The sequence below is a fragment of the Rana temporaria genome, chromosome 10 (assembly GCF_905171775.1).
Source record: "Rana temporaria chromosome 10, aRanTem1.1, whole genome shotgun sequence".
Lineage (NCBI taxonomy): Eukaryota > Metazoa > Chordata > Amphibia > Anura > Ranidae > Rana > Rana temporaria.
In genome coordinates, this window is record NC_053498.1 from 74,532,478 (window position 1) to 74,555,222 (window position 22,745).

Consider the following 22,745-nt stretch of genomic DNA (forward strand, 5'->3'; position numbering starts at 1 on the left):
TTCAATTAAAAGCACAAGAGTTTAATAGCAAATCTACTTACAGCAAAGATAAGTTACACAGGCATATTGGAATAACATAATTCAGACACTCTCCATCAGTGCCAAGACGTCACTGCTATTCCTTGTCTTGCCTGATGTACGGTTTGTTCAATAGAATATCTTCCCTACTACACACATTTGTGTCATCAGCAAAAATACATACCTTGCCCCACAAACCTTTAGTTCTATCATGTACATATAGATTAAATAGAACTGGACCCAGGACAGAGACTGTCAAACCATCAAATGCTGGTGTCATAACTGATCACATGTGCCGCATCATAGCAGTTGAAGATTAAACAGAGGCCAAGATGGCAGCTTCCTTAGCTGAAAATGATAGGAGGGTTTAGCTCCGCTTTAAGTGCCTGACCTGCTACTTCTAGCTTCTTACCTTGATTGCTCATGCAGATACTGATGGCCAATAACTCTCCTGATCCAGTATTTAGCTTTCATCCACAGATTCACCCAAGGAATTTCTATTTTGAGTTCATTAAAGGTTCTTATTTTAACTGAAGCCCTAATAAAAGGGGAATTGTTTTCTGACCCCAAAACGTGTGGGCTGTTTGATAGTACAACCTAATAAATTAATTTGGACTGTTCTTTTCTAGGAACCTGTTAGGGTACCCATCAAAGTCCCAGAGCCTCTTGGATGCTTTTTTCATCATTGGATTCCTGCTACTTTTGGGGGGTGTATGTGACTTTACCCCCTTCCTTCCACGTGAAACCCCTTAGGTATAGGCAATTGGCCGCTTAGCCCAGTCACAAGAGGGCAGGGAAAGGCCTTGACCCTGTGTAAGCTTCAATGGGGTGGGTATAGTCCTATTGGTTGAATACATATGTGGTCCATAAAGTCCAGCTGAACTTTGTTTACTTTAAGGTCACTGCAAAAGAGAAAAAGATAGAGTTTGCTACTAGAGGAAAAGTGGTTTAACCTCCGCATACAAAAGGGGTTGACTGTGCAATAAACTTTGAAAGTCTCATTTAGTAGCCTGTTTAGAAAAGAGCTGGAAATGCTTCTAAATGCATAAATGGCTATTAATATTTATAAGACATAATACCGCAGACACATTTCCTTTTTTATAAACCTTCTAAAGCTCAACAAAGAATTAAAAATAGTAACCGAATAGTAAAAAAAAAAAAAAATGAAATAATACTGCAGAATGAAGATCCAGGGCAGTATACAACTTGCAATAGGAAGTAAAATGTTTTCCCTAATAAAGCAAATTGTGCCACACTGTGGGTGATTTTTTTGGGGGGGCTTTTTCTAAAAGTATTAACTGGATGTTTCGTTTTTGTTTTGGTTGAACTTCAAGTTGACTATGTAACTAAGAACTCCTATGGGTTTGGCACATGCAAGTTTTGTATCATGTCCCTGAGCATTCTGTTACAAAGTGCAGCATATGGGTTGAGCAAAACTAACTGCTGTTTAGCAAAATCACTGCCTTGTTCGGCTGCTTGAAGAAAATCATTCTTAGCTTCTTCTTCATTTCCATTTAATCTGAGAATTAGTCCATGCTGAACCAGAGCCTGGCGGGCTACAATCCCTTTCCCTCCACTCAGCTCCAATGCACGATTCAGATTCCCAAGGGCACCTGGAAGTAAACAGACCAGTGGATTTAGTACATATACAGTTCATTTCATGACATAACGTATTCATTTTCTAAAATAAAAAAAAATGCAGATTTGTCATATGGAGAATGTAAGTACACTCTACATTTACCACCACGTCAAATCTGTAAAATTGGAATCAGGTGTTACAGATTAGGTGCCAATGATTTCAACATTATAGAACCTTCTTAGGCTCGGTTCCCACTAGTGCGGGCCATGCGTTCCGGTTGCAGGTGTGGGAATCGCATAGATTCCCGCAACTGAATCGCTCTACTCTTGCAAGACGAGCAGGGCTGACGTTTTGAATGGCACCCCCATGCATCTCAGCCTGCATTGTGATTTCCCTGTAGCCATTTTTTTGTGCGTTTCACACGGCACATCAGGCAATTAAAATGAGTGGGCTGCCGTGCCTGGGCAAATGCAGGTCACACGGCCTGCACTAGTGTGAACCAAGCCCTAGGGAATGTGCAGGTGGAACATGTCTTATTTGAACCTCAGATGTCTAGTCTAGGTCTAGTTTTCTTTTTACTATTTATTTACAGGTGTCATCATGCCAAGATCAATGGAGCTCTCTAAGGCCCTCTGCAAATAAGCCATGAATACCTACGAATCATGCAAGGGATTTAAAAAGATTGCCAAATGCTTTTGTAATCAATCATTCACATTGTAAGGAAAATAATGTACAAGTAGCTAAGATATTTTTTTTTTTTTAAATGCATGGTGTGTTGCATTACAGCCAATATGCTTGAAACCACTTCCATACAGGGCACTTATACACCTTCCCGCCCAGACCAATTTTTAGCGCTGTTGCACTTTAAATTACAATTGCGCGGTCATGCTACACTTTACCCAAACTAAATTTTTATCATTTTGTACCCACAAATAGAGCTTTCTTTTGGTGGTATTTGATCACCTCTGGGATTTTTATTTTCTGCAAAAAAAATTAAAAAAAATCCGAAAATTTAGAGAAAAAAAAAAACTTTTTTTGTTTCCGTTATAAAACACTGTAAATAAGTATGTTTTCTCCTTCACTAATGGGCACTGATGGTACTGCACTGACTGGCACTGATAAGGTGGCACTGATGGGCACCGATAAGGTGGCACTGATGTGGTGGCATTGATGGGCACCAATATGCGGCACTGATGGGTGGCAAGGATGGGCACAGATGGGCAGGGATAGGCGGCACGGATGGGCAGGGATAGGCGGCACGGATGGGCAGGGATAGGTGGCACGGATGGGCAGAGATAGGCGACACGTATAGGCACTGATAGGTGGCATGGATGGGTACTGATAGGCGGCATAGATGGGCACTGTGTTGTACTAATGGATGCCAATCAGTGCCAAACAATGCCTGCCAATCAGTGATGCCCATTGTGGGCACTGATTGGCATCCATTATGCGTCATCCCTGGTGCTTTAGGGTTACATACCTTTGATTTAAATCCCTGGTGGTCCAGTGGGCATCCTCAGGGGGGGCTGTGCTGATAATCGATCAGCACAAACCCCCCCTGTCACAGGAGCAGCCGATCGGCTCTCCTCTACTCGCGTCTGACAGACGCGAGTGAGGAAAAGCCGATTACCGGCTTTTGCTGTTTACATCGTGATCAGCCGTGATTGGACACGGCTGATCACGTGGTAAAGTGTCTCCGTGAGAGACTCTTTACCTAGATCGGTGTTGCGGGGTGTCAGACTGACACCCTGCAACAACGATCGACACGATGCGCGCCCCCGGGGGCGCGCAGCGGCTCAGAATCCTGAGGACGTCATATGACATCCAGTCAGGATTCTACAACCACTTTGCCGACGTCAATCTGTCATTGGCGGGCGGCAAGTGGTTAAGGATGCCGTCTGGCGCCGGGTCCTTAAAGGGGAGTTCCAGCATTTTTTATGTTTATTAAAAGTCACCAGCTACAAAAAGTGTAGCTGCTGGCTTTTAATAGTTTCACTGTCCAGCGACGCAACGTTTGAAGCTTCGCCCCCCCCCCCCCCCCTCCGCCGGCACCTCTATTCTAACTGTGGGCACCCGGCCATGACAACTTTCGGCTTCACAACCAGGCACTCAATTGCGTATGCTCCCTGAGTGGACAGGCGATTGCCTGGGACCTGTCACGTGTCCCAGTGATCGGCTACAGGGAGGGGCCGCATTAGGCAATATGACGATTCGCCTAAGCGGTCCCTGGGTGGAAGGAGGAAGTGGGAGAGGAAGTCCCACTCCTACTCAAGCCCCCACTCCCCCCCCCCCCAAAAAAAAAAATTACATGCAAAATGTGGCATGTAAGGGGGTGAGGAGTGGTTTAAACGGAAGTTCCACTTTTGGGTGGAACTCCACTTTAACAACCAGCACCAACAGGGATTTGTTGTTAGGAACTGGAACCCGCAGGTGTCCTGGTGTCCTTAACAACCAGTGATAATACCTCCCCCAGTGGTCAGCATGCTTGAGCAAGAATGATGCTACCACAGAGGGAAAGAGGCAAGGGGATGGGGCAGGATAGCAGGGTGCATTGAAGCCCAGAATCTGGGGGAGGAGGCAAAAGAAAGGCCAGATCCACAACTTGTACTACTGGTGAGCACCAAGGGGACAGGAGGGTGTGTGTGTGGGGGCGTGTAACGTTACATTCACATGTTCACATTCTGGCGCCAGCTCCTTAACAGTTTATCGCCATCATTTACATATACAGAATGCTGTTTTATAATGGTTGGAAGCAACCTGGCACATGCTAAAATGAAACTATATACTGTAATTGTGTAGTTGCAGTGTAGTACCAGTAATGTCTCCCTGTAGGCGTAGCACTTGTGCACGGTTGTTGTATGCAGATGCTCGATCAGGAAGAAGCTCCACAGCCTTACTAAATTTTTGCACAGCTGTTATCAGATCTCCAGATTCTGCAGCTTGAACACCAAGCAGTTCCAGATTCCGTACCTCTTCTAGTAAAGCAGGTGGGAAACTGCAATCTATACGAAAGAGAAAACATCCCCATAAAATATCTACACTTTTTTATTCCTTCTGAAGAAAAATAATAATGTGAATAATACAGTGCAATGAACAAATATTAAATCAATAGGTGTGACAATAAGGCAATGAAACTGTTAATATGCACACAAATAAAACAAAGTCCAACAGCAAAATAAAATAGTGAATTCCATGTTGTGATCAATAATGCAAAAATTATTGAATGCATAAAATTCAATGGCTTCAAAATAAAAGTTCAATAAAAGATAGTCCACCAAGAAATTTAAATCCTTGAGATAAGATACCCATGTGAAGGCACAATAGAAAAAATACTGGTTTGTGCAATCCACCACCAAGGAGTAAAATAGGCACGCTTACCAGAGAGTGTGGACTCATATACTGGTTTGTAATGAGTCAACCAAGCATATATGAGGCAATACCTCAACCTTATTCAGCTATTTCGGATGGATGGTCTATAGCAGTGGTCATCAACCCTGCCCTACAGGGCCCACTAACAGGCCAGGTTTTATGTATTACCATGGGGAGATGCAGTCTAGAATACTGCAATCACTGAGAAGCAAATGATGTCACCTGTGATGTATTTCAGTTATCTTGCAAACCTGGCCCAGAGGCGATTCAGTTCGCATGTGCCGCGCTATATAAGTTTTTCATTCATTCATTCAATAGCGCTTAAAAAATTTCAAAGATGCATCAGAAGGGAACTGCAATGGCTCCACAAGAGTCACTTGGCGCATTTCCACCTATTGGACATCATCTGGGGTACACCAGGTATTGATTTAATATTTGTTAATTGCACAGTATTATTTCTTCACTTTTTACACCATGAGCCCTGCACTATTATTTATATTTGACCTGTTTACATGATTTATCTAGTGAGTGTCAGCTGCTTTCTATTATCTCAGAGAGCATTTATTTTATTTTATTTTAATTAGCATCAAAGCTGAAGTATATGTATGTACATTTTTACATAGTTACATTGGTCCAGTTTGGACTACTATAAGTAGGTATTTTCCATACCTGTGGAAGCTGCCGAGCGGCTGCTCTGCTGCATATTGAAAAAAGGAGGTCGCTTTTCCGGCATAGATATCATTCAGGAAACACTGTGCATTTTCTAAAGCAATGCAAAACGTTCTCTGATTAAATGAGGTGAAGAGATGGGGCTATGACATCACAAGCTCAACCTTGTTGAATCAGAGAACACAAATCCGTTGCTGAAGCTTGCATACGTCACTCCTGGCAGTGTAGAGTCCAATAGGCTAGCAGGGGGCAGGAGCCCCATCAATAATTCCTATTAGGCCCCGTACACACGAGGAGACATGTCCGATGAAAACGGGAGCTTTTGGTCTGATGTGTGTACACACCATCAGACCAAAATCCCTGCGGACAGAGAACGTGGTGATGTAGAAGACACCGACGTTCTCAAACACGGAAGTGCAATGCTTCCACGCATGCGTCAAATCAATTTGACGCATGCGCGGGATTTCGGGACGCTGGTTACACGTCATAACCAGCAGACATGTCCGATTAGGTGTACTAACCATCGGACATGTCCGAAGGACATGTTTCCAGCGGACAAGTTTCTTAGCTTGCTAAGAAACTTTTGTCCGCTGGGCCGTACACACGGTCGGACATGTCCGCGGAAACTGGTCCGCGGACCAGTTTCAGCGGACATGTTCGACCGTGTGTACGCGGCCTTAGAGTTACTCTGCAAGAGCTGCCCTGCTAGCAGACTCAGTATTCATGTGAGACAGATTTGAGGGGAGAAGGACACATTCAACATGCTGGAACTGCCCCTTAAATTGACAAAAAAAAAAATCACGTGCATGGCTTCCAGATGAAAAAATAAGTAAATGGCTTTCACTCTGTAAAACTTGTGGCGCATATGTACAGAGAGTTGCAACGCAACAGCCAGAGGATCAGCTGCTATTGCGTTGCCACTACCAATAGGGAAGTCATTGAAAAAGGCTGGACCAACAATCCCGTTTACAAATCTGGACAACTTGGATGACAGAAAGCTTCTGACAAGGTACAGAACAGACTTTTAAAGAAAAATACACATAATACATTTCTGGTTTTAATCATACCTCCAAACTTTTTGAGATGTGAAGGAGGGGCAGCTATTAGCAAAAATTAGTAGGCATAGGACACACCCCCTACCATGCCCCCTTAAAAAGGAGAATTATACAAAAAAAAAAAATGCTTAGTTAAACCCACAAGTGCTTTTTAACCACTTCAGCCCCCGAAGGATTTACCTCTTAATGACCAGGCCATTTTTTGCGATGCGGCACTCACAATTGCAATGTCTTGTGACGTTGTACCCAAACAAAATTGATGTCCTTTTTTCCCCACAAATAGAGCTTTCCTTTGGTGGTATTTGATCACCTCTGCAGTTTTTATTTTTTGCACTATGAACAAATAAGACTGGCAATTTATAAAAAAAAACTAAAATGTATTCATCAGTTTAGACCAATATGTATTCTGCTTCATGTTTTTGGTAAAAAAAAATTGCAATAAGCCTATAGCGATTGGTTTGTGCAAAAGTTATAGTGTCTACAAAATAAGGGAAAGATTTAGGGACTTTTTTTTATAGTTTTTACTAAATGCCATCATTACTAGTAAAAAACAATGAAATAAGTCCCTAAATCTTTCCCTTACTTTGTAGACACTATAACTTTTGCCCAAACCAATCACTATACGCTTAATGCAATTTTTTTTACCGCCCAAAAAAAGTCAGCGATTTGTAGCGGGACTGCGACAAATCTGACACTAAATTACACTTTTTGGTGACCAGTGACATCAATACAGTATCAGTGCTATAAAAACGCACTGATCACTGTATAAATGGCACTGGCAGGGAAGGGGTTAACATTAGGGGCAATCAAAGGGTTAAGTGTTCCCTAGGAAGGTGCTTTCTAACTTGTCAAGTGGATGGACTGACTGGGAGTAGAAAGAGAATGCTGTTCCTGATCACTAGGAACAGTTGATCTTTCTCTCCTCCCCTATCAGAACGGGGATCCGTCGGTTTGCACAGCCGAGTCGCCTTGCCACAGTATATAAGTGGAAGGTGGTCGGCAAGTGGTTAACCACTACCATTCCTTTATATTGGCTTTTGAAATTTACAAATGCAGCAATTTAGAATTTGGATGAAAGGATTAGCACTGGGAAACACAGAGCAGATTAAAATGAGGGACAAATAAGGAGGAAAGAGGGACATTATTCCAAATCAGGCACAGTCCCTCAAAATCAGGGACAGTTGGGAGCTATGTTTTAATGACACAGTTTAGAGCACTTTCACACTGAAAGCGCTTGTGTTTTTTGACATTTTACTGTCGTTTTAGAGGTGCTTTTTGCCAACTAGAGGGGCGCTTTTATCTCCCACTAGTGGTCGAATAAAGGGTTAGAAACTCCTGCAAAGCGCCGCTTCATCTGTGCTGCCCATTGATTTCAATGGGCAGGGGGCGCTTCAGGAGCGTAGTATACACCGCTCCTAAAGCACCCCTCTGGCTTTTACACTTGGATTGCAGATGAAGCACTTTACAGGTGCTATTTGTAGCACTAAAGCACCTGAAAAACCCCTCCAGTTTGAAAGTGGTCTTAAAAGTATATCCATCTGCAAAATAAATGTTTGAGTGCTTTGTGGGGAAAATTAAATCAGTGCAGAAGCTGTGAATTAGATGAGACAAAGTACAAAGACAAGGATTCCTTTCTTTCCCAATTACATAAACCATGAAGAATTAATATGCAAAAAATTACTACTTAAACCTACAAGTATTTTTTCACCACTTCCATTTCCTTTATACTGGATTAATTTTTTTTTATAAAAAATGCAATAATCAAGATCAGGGGCCTCCAAACTGGGGCCCTTTGCTTACTTTTATCTGGCCCTTGGAACATAAGTCCTCCTACTGATACGAAACATTAATCCTCCCACTATTGACACCAACAATGGGGCATTATTCCTACCACTGTAAAACATGGAAGAGGGGTGGGACTTTGAATGAGATTCATGACAGCATGCATCTCCTTCCCTGGTTATATAGAATGGTAGGGTTTTGGGACTTTGATATTGATTGCTGAATAGCCTTGACTTCATGCCTCACTGAAAGTCAGACAATCCAGGTTGGCAAAGTCTGAGCAGATAAAGACAAGGACAGCAGGCAGTGGGATAGTCAGGAACCAGAACAGGGTCAGTAACAGCAAGGCAGATAATCCAGGGGATCAGGCAGAAATATAGTATAAAGGCAAGCCAGGTGTCTGGGCAGCGTTCAAGCAGAGTCAGGTTCAGAAAATGTCAGCAACAGAGAATCAGACACAAGAACAGGTGCTCAAGAGCAGATAGAATTTAGTTAGGGGTATAAGAGTAAAGGGGCTAAAAACAATTGCACACTTTTCACATATTTATTTGTAAAAAAAATTGGAAAAACCGTTTATCATCTTTCTTCCACTTCACAATTATGTGCCACTTTGTTTTGGTCTACACCATAAAATACATTTATGTTTTTGGTTGTAACATGACAATATGTGGAAAATGTCAAGGGGTATGAATACTTTTTCAAGACACTGTGTGTGTGTATATTTATTTATATATATATATATATATATATATATATATATATATATATATATATATATATATATAGTGTGAGGAAGGGTTAGTCAGGTTTTTTCTGTTCGTGTCACTGACAGATTTTCACTCACCTCCTATGTGGTCATTGTGGCAGGAAGTGAGCCGAATCTCTCCAGTGGGGACACAAAGTGCAAGAAACACTCACTTTTGTTTAGTAGCGTGGGGTAAGTATCAGGTTAGTATTTCTATGTGTGTAAATAACTGTTCTAAAGTTATTTGAGCCGTTGAAGTGGTCTGGAAATGTAATTGAGAGCAGGGAAAGAATCATTTGAGATTAGTGGAAATGGCATCATGTGGGCTTGCTGTACCTGCAGCAACAAAGAGCATTTATCAGGTGCCAGAACATACAGCATATAGACAAAATGTATCTACAATGAGATGGCCTCCTTTAGCATCTATGACAGTATGGTGTTTTGTTGTACTCTTCCAAAACTGATCTACATTCAGACCCTTGAACCCATTGCGTGCATATTAGTTATCCAGTATGTGACACGTGTCCCAGTTTTTTAGGGATACTAATCCAGTTTGCAACCTTGGACAGTTCATAGACCAGTATTAACTACAAATCCCATCGGTGTCTCTGCAGTTTCTGAAGTACTACAAGTCACATCAAATACCACTGATATTTATCCTGTTTCTCTGGAACTACTGTAAGTCTTATCAGGTCCAGCTGGACTACAGGTAGCAGCATGCCTACTCCCTGCTCTCATCATATGATTAATGGCCTCCCACATTCTTGCACTGTATGTGTGATGCATTTGAACCTTGCTTTCTCCCTTATATTCTGTTCATCAATCCAATCCCTTCAGTGCCCAGAACAAGAGTATGTGTTCTATTAAATGACAATAACAATTGATATAATAAAAATAATAACTTCGATCAAACGAATGTTGGCTTACCTTGATTTGCGTTCTCTTGTAGGTTTTCTTCATTCTGTTCATTAATGTCACCAAAAGGGACATTAGGGTTGAAAAGGGCATGCAGGACTGCTGCATCATTGCGAGTACACATTATGGATTTTTTCTAGAGTGACAGAGGATGGAAAAGTACTGACACTTTTATCTCAGAGACACATAGGGAGGAGCAGGAGCAACCAATAGAATGCAGGGGTGGAGGTGGCTTTTGACCAGATGTGACTTACAGCTGGCTTTGTTTAACGTAAAAAAGAAAAATGTGTCCTGTATAACATAATGTAGTTCCATGCTTATCCCACCACTTCTTCACTTACAATCCCTGATACGTCTTTGTTGGCATTTTAGGGAACATGGAGAAACTTCTAGTGAGGTCATTGGCTGCACTGGTTAACCACTTAACCCCCGGAATATATTGCTGGTCAAAGACCAGAGGACTTTTTGCGATTCGGCACTGCGTCGCTTTAACTGACAATTGCGTGGTCGTGCAACGTGGCTCCCAAACAAAATTGGCGTCTTTCTTTTGGTGGTATTTGATCACCTCTGTGGTTTTTAGTTTTTGCGATATAAACAAAAATAGAGCGACAATTTTGAAAAAAATTAATATTTTTTACTTTTTGCTATAATAAATATCCCCCAAAAATATATAAAAAAAACATTTTTTTTCCCTCAGTTTAGGCCGATACGTATTCTTCTACATATTTTTCGTAAAAAAAAAATAAAAAAAATCGCAATATGTGTTTATTGATTGGTTTGCGCACAAGTTATAGCGTTTACAAAATAGGGGGTATTTTTATTAATATTTATTTTTTTACTAGTAATGGCGGCGATCAGCATTTTTTTTTTCGGGACTGTGACATTATGGTGGACACTTCGGCCACTTTTGACAAATTTTTGGGACCATTGGCATTTTCATAGCGATCAGTGCTAAAAAATGCATTGGATTACTATAAAAATGCCACTGGCAGTGAAGGGGTTGAGTATGTTCCTTGGGTGTGTTCTAACTGTGGGGGGTGGACTGACATCAGCATTTCTCTCCCTGACAGGACCGGGAGCTGTGTGTTTACACACACAGCTCCCGGTCCTCGCTCTGTAACGAGCGATCGTGTGTGCCCGGCGGCAATCGCGCCCATATAGTACGGGCTCTCGCGCAGGAGAGCCGACCTGCCGCCGTAAAAGGACGGCGGCTGGTCAGCAACTAGTTAATTCAAATAAAAGCACGCTGAATTGTACTTTACAAGAATAATTACACAAGACTGGGCTGGTATTTAACCACTTCAATACCGGACACTTTTACATCTTCTTCCTGTCCAGGCCAATTTTCATCTTTCAGCGCTGTCACACTTTGACTGACAACTGCGCGGTCATGCTACACTGTGCCATATTACATTTTGTTTTGTTTTTTAACACAAATACAGCTTTCTTTTGGTGGTATTTAATCACTACTAAGTTTATTTTTTTGCAAATTAGATGAAAAAAGGCAGAAAACGTAAAAAAAAAATGTCTTTGTTTCGGTTATAAAATTATGCAAATAAATCTTTCTTCATAAATATATGTAGCGCTCACCCCCGAAGGAGCCGCTGGTTGATTTTGGGACCGGCCTGCTAAGTTACCCTGGCGTTGTCTAGGGGTGTAATAGTGAGAACAAAAGCAGTGAGCGAAGGTCCAGACAGTGAATAAAGGTTTTCTCAATGCTTTATTTTCCAGGCCAAACACGGCCAACATCAACATCAATTAGGAAGGTCAAGGTTGATGAGGGAAAGAAAAAGAGAACCTTGCGGTATCAGGCCTGGATATTAGATGGAGCAGTCAGTACTGCTCTGCGTAGTACCAATTTGTAACTCGTCGCCACTCTGCTTGGAGTGGGTAAAGTGCCCCCGGACAGACCCCTTTGTATAAGTCTGGCAGCCAAGGTGTCACTTAGGATTTCTGGGAGGATGCAGGCCTGTCTCACGGGCCAAATTACAATAATTGAGCGAGGTAGATAAATAAAGCAATCCTCCCAGTAGATTTCTGCATTGGTCACCAGATGACAGCAACATACCTGTCAACATTCTGGTCACTGGATCCCCAATTGGTTTGTTCAGGCTCTGTTGGACGACCTGTCTCTGGGTCCTCCTCAAACTGACTCCCCAATCGTACAGCACCCAGCCTGGGATCCTTTCAGTGGAACCGGAAACCCAGCAAGTCACTGGGGTCCCCTTGTACCTCCAGATGAGGGTTTTCGTAGACTGCAATTTTGGCCAGGTGGTTCACGCCGGCGGGGTCCATGGATGCGCGCACCCTGAAGGTGGATGCCACACCTGGAACGGGGACCCCGCGAAGATTTTAGAACACATGACACCGGTCACAGATATACCCTTCCCCTTGCGAGGAGAAATTTCTCTAATTGGCTGCTGGGGAAAGCTTGCTCTGCCAGAACCCCTCTGGCGCCAACTGCTGGCCAGGGATGATATTGCATCCCTGGACCACAGACTGACCCAGTGGACATTTCTGGAATGACAGGAGTCCCAAATTTAAACAAATAGTGAATGGGAGCAAGGTAACTCTCCCATTCCCCACTAACTTTAGTGTAGTGCCAATACTGAAAGTAAGGGGGCGCTACATATAGACCAATATGTATTCTGCTACATTTCTGGTGAAAATAATCCAAATCAATGTATATTATTACCGTATTTTCCAGCGTATAAGACGACCTTTTGGATGCAAAAAAATGCATTCAAAGTCGGGGGTCGTCTTATACGCCGGTGACAGTCTCCGTCAGGCTGCGGGCATCCATGATTTAAAAGCCGCGCCTCCTCCTCAGACAGTTCCGTGATAGGCGGAACACAAATTTTCCCAGCAGGGCCTCTGTTCAGTGTTCCGCCTATCACGGATGCCTTCTCATCCTCAGACGAGAGGACATCCGTGATAGGCTGAACAGAGGCACTGCTGGGAAAATTTGTGTTCTGTCAGCGGTTGTTCCTGTCAGTGGTTGTTCCAGCTACACCTCAGCTTCCAGAAAGACTAGTAAGAAGGGGGTAGTCTTATATGGCGAGTATATCCCAAAACCAACACTTTTCCTGGAAAAAAATCGGGGGTCGTCTTATACGCCGGCAAATATGGTATATGAGGCCCCTTTTACAATGACGTTCCAATCTGGTCCGCATGTCAGTTTTTCAAGCGGGCACAATTCTTCTCTATGGAGCGACAAATGTCAGTGGACATGTGTCATTGGCATCCGATCCGGTCTACTAAAAACAGGCAGATGGGGATCCGTTCCCCATCCCTACAATGGATCAGATGACAGTCGGATTGAAACAGAAGGGGTGGTTTAATTCCATCCGACCACCCCATAGAGTCTGTGTCCGCTCCGCATCAGCGGAGAGATCCCCTGCTGACCGGGCAGATATGTTGCTAGCATTCTCCCCATGTGAAAGGGGCCTTCGTCTGTAGAAAAATTAAAAAATTAGGAGTCCACAAACTGGTAGAGTGGGGAAAAAAATTATTTGATCCCCTGCAGATTTTGTAAGTTTGCCCACTTACAAATAAATGAAGGGTCCATAATTTTTATCATCGGTGCATTTTAAATAATACAGAATATCAACCATTGTACACACCATCAAACCGAAATCCGCGCGGACAGGATACGCGGCCGCGGCGACGTGCGCAACCCTGGAAGGTCAATGCTTCCACGCATGCGTCGAATCACTTCGACGCATGCGAGGGCTTTCGGCCGAGCGGACATGTTCGGTAAGTCGTACAGACGACCAAACATGTCAGATGGACAGGCTTCCAGCGGACATGTTTCTTAGCATGCTAAGAAACATTCGTCCGCTGGAAACCTGTCCGATCCGCCGGAAAATTGTCCAGTCGGCCGTACACACGACCGAACATGTCTGCTGAAACTGGTCCGCGGACCAGTTTCAGCAGACATGTTCGGTCGTGTGTACGAGGCCTAAGAGGCCGACAAGGCCCAGACAGCACCAGGCGAATGATTGATCTGCTCAGTCATGTGGAGCGCGGCCAGATCCCCTCTCTGCTTCTCGGTTTGGATGCGGAGAAGGCATTCGACAGAGTCCACTGGGGATATATAGCAGAGACCCTTAAGGCCTCGTACACACGACCAGATCTATCCGCTGGGATTTATCCGCAGATCAGTTCCAGCAGATAGATCCGGTCGTGTGTAGGCCCGAGCAGACATTTATCGGCGGATAAAAATCCAGCCGATGGATTTCAAGCGGATAAAAATTTCTTAGCATGCTAAGAAATCTATCCGCTTGAATCCTGTCCAGCGGATTGATCCGGTCGTCTGTACAGACTCACCGGATCAATCCGTCCGCTCGCATGCGTCGTAATGATTTGACGCTTGCGTGGAAGTACTTACCTTCCAGCGTAGCGGCGACAGCGGCGCGACACGTCACCGCGGATGAATTCCGCGCGGATTTCGATCTGATGGTGTGTACAGCCATCAGATCCAAATCCGCCAGAGGATTTATCTGCTGGAAACGGTCCGGCGGACCGTTTCCAGCGGATATCCTCTCGTGTGTACGGGGCCTAAGAGATTTGGTTTCTCGGGATTCATCTTTGAAGTCATAATGTCACTTTATACAACACCGTCTGCCAGGGTTTACACGTCAGGCAGCATCTCTAAACAGTTTAATCTCTCAAAATGGTACGAGACGGGGGTGCCCCTTATCGCCCATTATATTCTCGTTAGCAATCGAACCCCTCGCAATATCTCTGAGAACCCCAATATCGTAGGGATCAAGGTCGGGCAAATTGAACATAAGCTGGGTCTTTTTGCGGACAACATCCTTTTAACTTTGTCCATTACCAACACACTTATAAAAGAAGTAACCAATGTCCTAGATGCATTTGGATCAGTTTCCTATTATAAGATTAACCATAATAAATGTTTTGTTTTACCTATGAACATCCCACCAGATCAAGTTGTTAAACTAAAACAGCAATCTAACTACAATTGGGACAACCCCCCCCCCCCCATTAATTATCTAGGGATTCAGCTTACTTACCCACCTAAAACTCTATGAGGTCAACTACCCCTCTTCATTGACCCAAGTTACTCAAGATATACAATCTATTAAAAAAACTAGGGCTGTGCAAATTAAGTTTTAATTAATCAATTAATCTTAAATTTTTTTGATCTATTAAAATTCTTTTGATTGGTACTCACCTCTCCGCCAGCTTCAGGGAGTTCCGTCGGAGATCCGGTGACATCACGGACACCGGGGGTGTTTGCTGTGTCCATCTGAAGGGCTCCTTTGCTGTGCCTTCATATCTGCATGCCGGCGGGACCTTACTATCTGCCACACGCAAGGTCTGTTACACTTCCCTCTATCACTCAGCCATCCACTGGGAGTTGTGATAGTTCCCTTCATGGGACATCTACATACCGACGGACTGATGTTAACCTGTCCTCATCTGGATTCAACAGTGGTATCATTGTACACATTTTTATACCAGTATCATACTTAGCTACATGTTTTTTATGACTGCTTTTGCTACCATTTTTACAGTTTATGTAGCTACATCGATTTTATCTCCAGTGCAATATTTATTTTGTTACCTACTTGAAGACTATAAAAGTTTCAATGCTATTCCCATCGAGCGCTGCCTTTGTGTGTTTTTTGTATCCTGCTATCCATTTTTCCAGTGGTAGGTAGCTGCACTGGGAATCAGCCTGCAAGGAGATCAGCTAAAAGTAGTTGGATCTGTATGTGCGTTATAATTAATCGAAATTAGTCGATTAATCGATTAAAAAAAAAAAAAAATGATTAATCGAACAGAAACATTTTGATCAGTAACAGCCCTAAAAAAAAACAACACAATTGTCTTGGATTGGAAGGATAGCGGCTTTCAAAATTAAGACATTGCTGAAAATCTTATACTACTTCCAATCCCGATACCGGATACATTTTTCACACAAATTAATTCAAAAATTAAACAACTTGGTCTGGTTGGGGAAAAAACCTAGGATTGCATTATCAATTATGTCATTGATTATAGCTAAAGGGGGCTTAAACCTCCCTGATATGCGTTTATATTATATCTCCTTGCATCTTTTCTGCTTCAAACTAAAACTATAAATACGAATGGGAGAAGGATCTATCCCAAACCTTTACATGGGAAGAGTGTCAGAAAGCCATCCACATTAATAACACCTCTTCTTCATGTGTAGAACACTGGGAAAACGCCCCCAAAAAAATACTAAACCGCTGGTATTTGACCCCATACAGACCCTCCAAAATATTCCCTACCTCATCCCCCATGTGCTGGAGATGTGACACTCATACAGGCAATTTACTACATACACTTTGGGATTGTAAAGCTTTGTCTAGCTTTTGGAATAATGTATCCTCCTTTATTGCGTCTTTCACTGGTAACCTAAAGATACTCATACCAGAATTGGCCTTATTAGGTTTAAAACTAGACATTTATCCTCCCCATTATAGAACTGTAGTCGCTAATATACTCACAGCAGCAAGGCTCACCATAACAAAATTATGGAAATCTACCTTAGCACCTAACCTATCAGAAGTTATCCAGAGACTCAACACTCAGGCTCATTATGAACTAATGCTAGCGCACAAAAAAGGTTCCACAGCAAAATTTATAAAAAATTGGAATGAATGAATTACACACCCTAGGGCTTCTAATTTTCTGAAGAATTCCAAGAACTATTGATGTGCTCCTGTACGACTACGCTCTTAAAGCGGAGGGTCACCCTAAATTTTGACTTTGGCACTAGCCATCGACAATACCTAATCCGTTTTTTTTATCGCAATATTTACCTTTGTAATCCAGCAGTTTCTGTCCTGTCAATCACCATTCCCCGCGGGAGTGGGCGTGTATCACATTTTTCCCCGACCAGCGCTATGTCTCCTGGGAGTGAGTCATGAGAATCCCAGGAGACGCGCTGTGCTGTAATCCCGCGATATCTCGAGGGTCATGTGATGTGGGCGGCTACAAATACGTAGTCAGCATTCACCTCATCCTGGAAACACATCCTGCTGGGCTTCAGAGTGCCCACACTGAAGATGGAAACGTCCATCAAGGAATTTTATAAACTATCGTTTACGGGCCAAACACAATGCGGGCGGCTATAATAGTGAGACACACGAGTGGCTGTTTTAGAAAGGTAAGTAAACACGAAAGCCTGCTGAACCCCCGCTTTAAATTTGGTCGGATATAAAAGCTAACTTCCGTCTGACCTTCCCTCTTGTTACCCTTTTAGGTTTGTTCTTGCTCTATAATATATTATATTGAGTCATTATCCCTTGTTTACAGTATGATCTCGTTGGAGTAAACAGGGTTTGTAGTTACTTGATTAAGCAATCGAATATTGTCTAAATCGGACAAGTGTCCTATAACATTGTCGTTAATATGTTGATAGTCCGTTGCCTACCCAGGCACATATGTGATAAGAATATATGACTGAGAAACTGAATTATTTTTTGTTTTCTTTGAAAAGTACAATAAAAATATTTTGAAAGGAAAAAAAATTAAATTAAAAAAAAGTCTCATTAGTGGTTTATATTTATGGATTTTCAAGAAGAAATGCACGATGGAAAGTTTTCTGCTTTTTTATTAAATTTAACTTTATCTTAAATAATGGTTAATACAAACAGTGTTCATGGAAAGTCACCTATACATATGCCATCAATAGGATAGGGAATCCTTGGTTTTTATTCCCCATATATGGCAGAAGCTCTAGTCTAGGGAAACTTGGTCCTCATGCACTAAGACACACATCATAAATAAGACAAAGTGGAATTTAAACATTATAGATAGTGCTTTCCATGGTATTTTTTTGTGATATAACAAATAATGTATTGGAACAAAATAAAAAAATGTTTTTTTTTTTTTTTTTTTAATTCTTAAAGCCCAGGAATACTATGATGTTAAATAGTTTGTTTGGGCCAAGCTGGCCCATTTGAACTATTTTGCTCTTTATTAATCCAATAGCTGCCAACACTGCATCAACCAGTGGCAGCCTGTCCAATAGGGGCGCACGGGCACCGCCACCCCCCCTATACATGTGTCCGGCCCCCTAATCTACATGCGGGGCGCCAGATGCATGAATTCCAAGGAGAGTGGTGTTTTTTGTTTTTTTTAAGCACACGATTAGAGCCAGAGGCTCAAAAGGCTTAAACACGCTCACTCACTCACTCAGGTTGCGCCACCATTCACAGGAAGCCTTGTAATTTTATCAATGAATACAAGGCACCCTCTGATTGACTAAGGTGGAGATTGTGACATGGTGGAGATTGTGACATCATCCACCTTTGACAATCAGAAGTAGCCTTGTATTCATAACATTTTTACAAGGCTTCCTCTGAATGTCTGAGCAGCACTCAGTCCAACCCCATACCACTGCTTAACGCAGCACTGCATACCACATGTAGTCCATACTACATACAGTTTATTTTGGTCCAGCTTGGTACTTCATAGCATTCCTGCATTTAGACTTTACATTTAGGATTACATGACTAACCAAATTCTCAAAAGAGGACAGCAAAATGAAATAAAATATTCTTTAGAACATGGCATTAAATGCCAAAATTAAACAAAAAGTGTTGAATTTTTATCCTTAAATTCAGGATTGTATAAATACATAATCATTCCCCAAAAGGGATAGAAAAGGAAATAAAAAAAATGTCTTCAGGAGAAAAATATACATCTGACGGAATTCTTCACATCCCAAACATCAACTCCATGAGTGCTGAAAATGTAAAAACACCATTATTACTACTGTAATGTAAGTCAGTTTATTGCAAGAATTGATACATACTGGGTAGGCATGTGCAAAAGGGAAAAATTTGTTTCGTTTTAATTTGTTATTTAATTCATTTCGTTAAGTTAGATTCGTTACATGTGTTAAATTCGTTTTCGGAATTCGTTCGTTTTTGACCGAATTTTTGAAAAATCCGGTTGAATTCGAAAATATTTCAACCGTTTTCGGAATTTGTTCGTTTTCGAATTCGACCGGATTCGAAAACAAATAGTCTCTTTTCGAATAGAATTTGTTTTCGAATTCGATTCGAAAAAAAATTTTTTTTCTAATTCCGATCGAATTTCGTCCGCGGGTTTTCGATTCGAAATCGAAAACGTTCGTTCGGATTCGGTAAATTCGTTAATATTGCAATTCGGGAATTCGTATGCAACCGAATAATGAAAAATTTGTCCGAATTTCGATTTGGAACGAAACGAAATGCACATGCCTAATACTGGGCATTCTATACTTGGGATCGGGTTTTAAGCTCTATTCCTTCACTTTGTTTCAGGGTACAGTTTAATTGTTAGTGCTTTAAAGCTGAACTCTAGGCAGATATAAAATGACAAAATAAATGCAGTCCTATAGTCATGAATAGGTTATAAATACAAGCAGTGCAAGTTAACTGAAGTCCCTGCTCAGCAGAACTCACGTTTGAAAGAATCAGCTCAAAGAACCAGTCAGTTTAATTATTCTAACTCAGGGGTCCCCAAACAGGGGGCCATTTCACTGTCCCTCAGACTGTTGGGGGTGGGGGGTTCCGGACAAAGGGTGGGATTTTCCATGTTAAAGGCATGTTGATTCCTGGGACCGCCCCGCTGTCTAGCAACCAATCACTCACTTCTTAACATGAAAAATACAGCCCTTTGTCCTGACCTGTCATGTTTCTTGTCTTGCGTGAATAAGGGAGGGGGGGGGGGGGGGGAGTGCGGCGATCTTATGGAAGGGGCAATTTGCGAGCTGAGTAAATCACCCTGGCTAGCCGTAGTTTGAGGACCCCTGTTCTAACTGCTCCTTACTTAATGAACTTCATGACAAGATTTGGTTAAGATTTTAACCCCCGACTTCTGATAAAGAACAAAGTATAAAAAGTGTAGGGAACCCCGCCCCCCCACCACCACAAAACATACTTGTAGACATGTTGTACCTGGTTTGGTCATGCTCCTTCGTAATATGCGCAGTAACTCATCTGACAGGCCATGCACCTCTGTGCGGAATTTTTTACGACCCTGGCTTGTTAATTTCCACAGACAAGATCGCCGGTGTCCATCAGCACACACCCAACCTGCGATCTTCTCAAAGCTGCTGCTGAAACACAAATTGTGCCGGACAGTATTTTTCCAACCATCTGGAGCAGCATGGAAAAATGGAAAGTGTTCCCTGAAAAGTAAAGAAAGCAGCATTATACTTGTGGAGGAAAGCCTGTAAACTAAAAACTGTGCCGTTTTTTTCCCTACAGGCATATGTACTTGTGTCTAAATGTAACATATCACATACCAACTGAAGTCTCAGCCCCAATGCAGGGTATAGCAAAATCATAAAAGTGTTATAGGGCTAGTCATTTTCAGGTTAATCACCCCTCAGCCCAAGCTGAAAAGCACCCAACCTTGAAATATTCTGTAGAGAAGAAACATTGTCCTCTGTGCAAAAGCAACGGACTCTCTACATTGGTGCAACACACAATCTGACAAGTCAGACCTATAGCTATTCATTCAGCAAATGCTTGTTCTAATGGAATCCAACCTGGGGTGTATTATTTATATTCCAAACCTCTGATACGTCTGTACAAGACGGGATACCTCCCAATGGACACTGAGTAACAGGTAAAAAAAGAGAAGGATGAGACAGAGGTCCCAAACAATGTATTTGAGGGAGAATCAGCAACAGGGTCAAATGGAAAAAAACTTTATTGATGAATACATATACAGTTTAATTAAAAAAAAAAAAAAAAAAAGAAGAAGAAGGTCCAACTGGGGTGGTACAGAGACCTCCCGAGTGGGACCCGTTCCTCCAATGTACAGTTATCTATAAAAATGACAACGTTGTATAATAAAAGTTTGCTAAAAGACTGACCAACCGCTACTGACTGGGGAGATAAACACAAACCTCTGATATAAAAACTGATCGCTGGCAAAAAATATATATATGTGAATATATGTGTGGCTGGCCCCACTAGTCTAAGAGAAAAGGGGGAAGCGGATGCAGGATTCAAACACACATGTTGAATATGTACAGCCGATCAGTTCAAAGAAGGTATCCAGGAAGTGCTCAATAGATTGCAGGATGTCTCCAAATGCAATGGAACAAAATTGATCGATCTCAGATTAATAAAAATCAAACAAAAATAGTCCTTAAGCGCATCCTGTGCAAAGTAAGCTCAAACAGGTCCATTCATAAAGGCATGTAGCTGCCATGAACATATAGGTAATAGATATCACCGTCTCTGCCAAACTTGAAGCACTTATCAAACCTCAATATGAAAATATTATGAAGTGATTTTGCTGCTTGGAAGGTAAAAGGTTTCCCTTGGACTTGTTAGACTGCAGGTTTAGTTTGAAACAGCATAAACACAATGGATAGTCTCAGTGTTAATGCAGGTTAGAGAGGAGGGGGGGGGGGTACAATCAACTGGTGATTAGTTCAAAAGGAATATGTCTATGTAATGTCACAGGATTGTTCCCACATGCAGATCCTGAAATCCAATGATGTATAGAGGGTTCTTACCCTTACTGAAGTCTGCCACAGTTCTCTCCATAGAGTGTCTGCAAGCCGTGCAGTACAGTTGTCTTTGTGTGGTATTCAGGCAGTCCTGGCAGACACAGACAGCGTTTGTAAAACACGTGTGGAGATGTAAGGCAACCTCTCTGGTACAAAACTGGAACAAGTGTTCCTCCAGTGGCCAGTAGATGGCAGTCAAGATCCAAGAAAGCTGAACCACAGATCAAAGTGAGCTGTAGCACTTCCGTGTTTCAAAAGGAGATACTTACTGTGAAGAAGCCTTTTTTTTGCATTTGGAGATTAAAATCGCCTTTCCTCCAAACGTAAAAAAGTGTCCCCTTAAAGTGAATACAATTTTGTTTTCATTCATAAAATACACAATTTCGTTATGTTAATTATTTCCGTAGCGTATAGATATTCTTTATAACAAATTGATTTGTTTTATGGTTACCTAACAAATTATCCGAAAACTAAATAAAACAAATCAATTTGTTATAAAGAATATCTATACTCAGAAATAACACATTATCCAAAAACAATTTTATATATAATATCGAGTCGTAATTCAGAATTTTATTTTATCCATTAAACACACACACACACACACACACACACCATATCTTTTCTGCTGCTTCTCAAAACTCATCTCTTCTGCTCAAATACAATACATCACCCGTCTCATGAACGCACTTTGCCAGTGGTTGTGCTGTGTCACTACTGCTGGTACCAGAAGGAACCTGATGTCAAGAGCTTGAATCCATTAACACACACACACACATACACCTCTTCTGCTGCTTTTCAAAACTCGTCTCCTCGGTCCAAATACAACACCCTTCTCAATTAGTTCTCAGAAATGCACTTTGCCAGTAATCTAACCTCCAGCACGAAATTAATCAGCTGATTGGACTGTAAGATTTACTCCGAGTTCACCCGTTTCATTAAACCTTTCACAAATCATGACAAAATTAATTTGTTATAATTTCCTTTCGCTTTACTTGAAAATGTGATTTTTCTTCGGACATTTGGATGCATCTGGGATGTCCAAAAGATACAAAATTCAGCCGAATTTTGATTTGTTATGAAACGAATTGCACA

General features: G+C 41.9%; 2 protein-coding genes across 2 annotated transcripts in view; both read right to left on the bottom strand.

Moving 5' to 3' along the window:
* TTC36 (tetratricopeptide repeat domain 36) lies at positions 1–10,293 on the bottom strand. The gene is made up of 3 exons (XM_040325495.1): positions 10,145–10,293; positions 4,411–4,599; positions 1–1,631 (listed from the first exon to the last, which is right to left on the bottom strand). Exons 1-3 carry the CDS (start codon positions 10,254–10,256, stop codon positions 1,375–1,377), a joined length of 558 nt encoding a protein of 185 aa, XP_040181429.1. The 5' UTR covers positions 10,257–10,293; the 3' UTR covers positions 1–1,374.
* Positions 10,294–18,108: 7,815 nt separating this feature from the next.
* Positions 18,109–22,745, bottom strand: part of FOXR1 (forkhead box R1) — a 28,923-nt gene continuing 24,286 nt past the window's right edge. Inside the window, exons 5-6 of the mRNA XM_040325496.1 lie at positions 20,080–20,312; positions 18,109–18,881 (exon numbers count right to left, since the gene is read on the bottom strand). Coding sequence (XP_040181430.1) covers positions 18,853–18,881; positions 20,080–20,312 — 262 coding nt within the window. The 3' untranslated portion in view covers positions 18,109–18,852. The remainder of the gene's footprint in view (positions 18,882–20,079; positions 20,313–22,745) is intronic.